This window comes from Triticum dicoccoides, chromosome 3A (genome assembly GCF_002162155.2).
Source record: "Triticum dicoccoides isolate Atlit2015 ecotype Zavitan chromosome 3A, WEW_v2.0, whole genome shotgun sequence".
NCBI classification, from domain to species: Eukaryota; Viridiplantae; Streptophyta; class Magnoliopsida; order Poales; family Poaceae; genus Triticum; species Triticum dicoccoides.
The window spans coordinates 188,039,544-188,044,280 of NC_041384.1; the positions used below are offsets into that span (position 1 = coordinate 188,039,544).

A 4,737-nucleotide genomic window follows, 5' to 3' on the forward strand; every position below is an offset into this window, starting at 1 on the left:
CATCCCACCAGCACCGATCTACAAAACGGTTTACCCAACGACTAACCTAGTATCAAGATATTGGTAGTTCACCCTTAAAAGATACATCTTCTCAAGAAAAAGAAAAGAAAAGTCATTGGTAGTTGAAATCAAGGAACCGGCGCGCACTTCTCCACCGTGGCTACATGAGAAAGAGTGGCCGACACAGCTTTATACACAAAAACAAGTACACGTCTTCTTATAAACAAAATGAAAAGAATAACAGCAGGCACAGGTGAAGAATGATTGACAAATCTGCACCTTCATGTAGACATTATAAAAAAATGCAGAGGTGAGCACTATGCTATTGCAGATGTATAACGAATCATTCTCAAGAACTGCGTACCGGAGAACTCATCTGGCGATTTTTGGTAATTAACTGTATGATCCATTCATTTCCAAATCATGCTCTCAGTTACACTTACCAGCCCACGAAAGGCACACTAACATTGTAACCGCATTACATTAGTAATTTAGTAGATATGATTAGCTATCTTGGGCTCACCAGTAACACCACATTGACTCAAACAATGGGGACTGAAGTCGTCTGTCTGGTGCTACCAAAGTAGCTGTATCTTTTAAGCATCAGGCGGTGTCAAATTTGAGTGGCATCATCTAACTCATTTGATCAGACTACTGACAGAAGCGATCGTCTCGACCGCTGCCCCGAGGTTGAATCCCCCAATTGTGCTCCAGTGCCAAGGTACTGGTTCATAAGTCTACTGTTCAGAGATCCATATTTCTTTGGTGTATGCCTGATCACCGCACTGGCATTGGGTGATGGTTCGTCTTTGTCCAGATGGACAGCTTCGATCTTGTCGATCAACGACGACGAAGACCAGGAGGCCGAAATCGAAGGAGATTCAGGCTTCATTGATGGGCTTGCCAAGGTTCGCTTGTTGCCGAACAGGGAGCTCACCTTGGAATACCTCTGCCTCAGCGGTGTCGGGGTGGTCTCCACATGGCTCCAGCTCTTGATAGAGTCCACCGAGGAGACGTCGTCATCCGATTCCTTGGGGCTGCCGGCTGATTTCTTCCCCTTGCGAAGCGGCCATCTGAACATGACCTTGAGATGTCTCGCCGCGCTCTGCATGGAATTCAGCCTCTTAAGACCAGGCCCCAGGGTTCCAAGTTCAGCACTCTTGCCAAAACTAGAGAATGAGGTCGTTCTTGTTCTCGTTCTCGTTCTTTCGCTGATGCCTGACGCATCGATGCCCGCATGGAGGAAAATCTCAGCGTCTGAGATCCTGAAAGAAGTCCCCGGGCTGCCCACGATGTGGTGCATCTTCAGCTGAGAAGCAATGGCGGACCTCGTCTCGTGATCCCTCGAGTTCGAGATCCCGCCGGCCAGAATCAGCTCCTTGATGAGTATCTCAGACGATGCTGTCTGCGGCTGTTTCCTCAGTAGATCCAGCGGAGTCATGCCGTTGCTGTCACGGACGTTCAGGTCGATCGACGGCACGGTCATCAGGAGCTCAACGAGGCTGGAGTGCAGATTACCAACCACTGCCAGGTGAAGAACGGTCCTTCCATCGTCGTTTTGCACGTTGATGACATCGCTGACATCCATGATTGATCCAGCGACCAGATGCTTCGTGAGCTCCATCTGACGATCAAGCCTTCGGAAGCCAAGAGTTCTGAAGCCAGTCAGTACCATATGAAGGAACGTGTCACCAACTTCATTTCTAGCTGATACAAGTGATGGTGATGCGGTCATCAGGGCTTCCACCACCGGTAAATGACCTCGGAATGCTGCTATATGCAACGCTGTATTCCCTTGGTCGTCTACAGAGTTGACGATATCGAAGGCCATAATCAGATACTTCACCACCTGCAGTAAGAATGTGTTAGTACTGCACCCGGCAGTTGCTGAAAAATCCATTAATAGCTTCAATGAGAAATGAACCTGATACTGCAGCAAAATTAATGATGAAACACTAGCTTCCCACGGCGAGACACCATATGATTTAGAATGATAATTAATTTTTGATGAACAATATAATAGTAGTACGAACAAAATATAGAATAACACTGAATAATTACTGCAAGCGTGAGAACTTACTAGTTGTTAAGCACTTTTGTAGATACAGGCAATATCATGAGCTAACTGCCCCCCAAGCAAACAGAGCACCATTACAATAATAATTAAAGTATGCCAAAAGACTTATCACCAAAAAATTATACGTAGTATTATATTTCTATGCACAAGCAGAATCACAACCTGCCGGGCATGTTGAATGTCCACAAGATCAACTTATAGCAACAATCATGTCACAGAACGTGCGCTATTATTCTCAGGTTTCTTTGATGTGTGATGTCTCACAAACTAGCAACTAATCTCATCAGATTTAGCTCAGTTCATCGCCACTTGGAGTAAAATCTCAATCGATTTAATGTTTTTTAAGTCGATTAATACATATAGCTAAGGACAACACATCAATTAGTCCAAAAAGAATCATGGAACTGAAACTGAGGCAGTCAGATATCATCAAGATTCAGAAGCAGAAGTAGAATCACCTCAACTTGGCCCCTTGCAGCCGCAGCATGCAAGATGGTGGCGCCCTGCGCGTCCTGGTACGCAGCGGCATCAGAGCAACCCTGCAGGAGCTCCCTGAGGATCTCCAGGTCGCCGCCCCTTGCCGCGGCGTGCATTGCCCGGTTCATCATCTCGCGCCTGAACATGTACCCCCCACGACTGGCAGCAGCAGGGGCATCTCCCGAATCCCCAGCCCCGTCTTCTCCTGCCGGGGACAGCACCGCGTTGAGCAACATCCGGAACACCTCCGGGCGCCTGCTCCTGGCGGCGGCGTAGAGGACGTCGGTCACGCCGTACTCCCCTTCGCCGAACACCAGCAGGGGCTGCCTCCCGAGGAGCTCCCGCACGAAGCCCGCGTCCCCGGCCGCGGCCGCCGTGTAGAGCAGCCAGCCGCCGTAGCCGGCCCGGATGAGGCGGTTCCCCCCAGGCCGGGCGCGGGACTCGCAGTCGAGGAGCAGGCAGCGGGCGACGGAGGCGCGGTTGGTGGCGGCGTCGGCGAAGCGCATGTCGTCGTCCCAGACGGACTCGAGGCGGCGGATGCGGCGCAGGGAGGTGAGCTTGATGAGGAGGTTGGCGTCCAGGTGGAGCAGCTCCCTGACGACGTCGTAGTGGCCGCTCGCGGCCGCCCAGTCGATCGGCGTGGCGTACCACCACTGGTCGCCCGTGCTCTCCCACCGGAGCGGGCAGTGGGATTCCTCCTCCATGGACTGCTAGCCGCCGGTACCGGTTAATCCACCTGCAGAAAGGACGAAGTTGAGCTAACCCACACACACACCCATTTGCCATGAACAAATCGAGAGAAACTACTGCGAATTTGGGGCAATAAGTAACCATTTTTATGATCGAACATCAAAGCAACGGAGCAGTTGCGGCAGCCTCAAAGAATTACTCCGTGTGCGAGCAATTATGGAAGGGGTTATCAAGAATGGGAACTGCCCATGCTGGGCGGCGCGTTGCGGGCAGGTTGAAGCATTAATTTAACTCAACAGTAAGCAACAATACCTCAGAGATACGGGCATGGAAATCGTAGCCCATGGCCATGGGAGCTACTGCGAGACAGAGGCAGAGGCTCCATGGGACCAACCAAGCGCAAGCGCATAAGCTCGGAGGAACCCCACAAGCACAAGGGAGAGGCAGGTCGTCAAGGGGAAAGGGAACAACGGGAGGGGCCATGTGAGCTCTCGAGACCTTTTCAAGCGCAGAATTCAGAGAGAGGCACGCAAGACAAAGTCTGCAGAATGGGACCAGGTCCATTCCATCCCTCCCTCCCCCAACAAAGAAAAATGGATTTACGGCAAGAACCAAGAATGCAGGCACAAGTTTTGCTCGCAACAAAAGATTAACTACTGTTTGAGAAAAAAATATTAGCAAGAAACAAGCGAGTTTGGGGTTACCTACTGTTGCCGCTGCCTCGAGAGTTTTCTATCCTGTGAAGCTCCGTCAAACCAGCTTGGGCGGCCGTTTAACCTCAGTTTCTGTTCACAACAATAAAATAACAAGTTCTTTTTTGGAACTTACTTATTCTACAGCCAGGAATGCCTTAGTCGGTTTCCAGAAGTGTGCAGGCGTTCTGGTTCACGCGGAAGAGGATTTGTCCAGATAGAAGAGAACGATGCCTGCTGGCCACCCGAAAGGTAGGAGGCAAGCCAAAGAGGATAATGATTTGGACCCGCAATTCGAAGGCAAATCTCGTTCTGGCTGTCATGCCTACTCCTACAAAAGTCTGGTGATAACTGCAAAAAGACAGTATTGCGATCTTTTTTACTCAACGGTTGAAAAAAGTTAGCCTCCCTGTAATGGGTAGTATATATTAGTGTGTGATACTACCTCATTAATGCATAATATCATATATTACTATCATATACTCTCTTGGTTCCTAAATATTTATTTTTTTAGAAATTTCAAATAGACACCACATATGGATATATATATATAGATAGATATATTTTTAGAGTGTAGATTCACTCATTTTGCTTCGTACATAGTCATTTGTTGAAATCTCTAGAAAGACAAATATTTAAGAACAGTAGGAGTAGATGACTTTATTTATTGTGTTTTGGGGAGACACGATCTTACTCTAGCACGTTTTCGTAAGTGCTTCCCGTGACCGTTTCTCTTTTTTTTTACGTCAAAGAACTCTTTGTAGCAAGATGATCACTATATTATTTTTTACAAGAGTATAA

At 48.5% G+C, this 4,737-nt stretch overlaps 1 protein-coding gene across 2 annotated transcripts; it reads right to left on the reverse strand.

Moving 5' to 3' along the window:
* Positions 1-323: 323 nt before the first annotated feature.
* Positions 324-4,156, reverse strand: LOC119267816. Of its 2 annotated transcripts, none has more exons than XM_037549259.1 (3): positions 3,949-4,156; positions 2,536-3,290; positions 324-1,849 (listed from the first exon to the last, which is right to left on the reverse strand). In XM_037549259.1, exons 2-3 carry the CDS (start codon positions 3,256-3,258, stop codon positions 647-649), a joined length of 1,926 nt encoding a protein of 641 aa, XP_037405156.1. In that variant the 5' UTR covers positions 3,259-3,290; positions 3,949-4,156; the 3' UTR covers positions 324-646. The 2 variants fall into 2 exon arrangements, with proteins under 2 accessions (XP_037405156.1, XP_037405155.1); XM_037549258.1 differs by lacking the exon at positions 3,949-4,156 and adding an exon at positions 3,557-3,864.
* Positions 4,157-4,737: the final 581 nt, after the last annotated feature.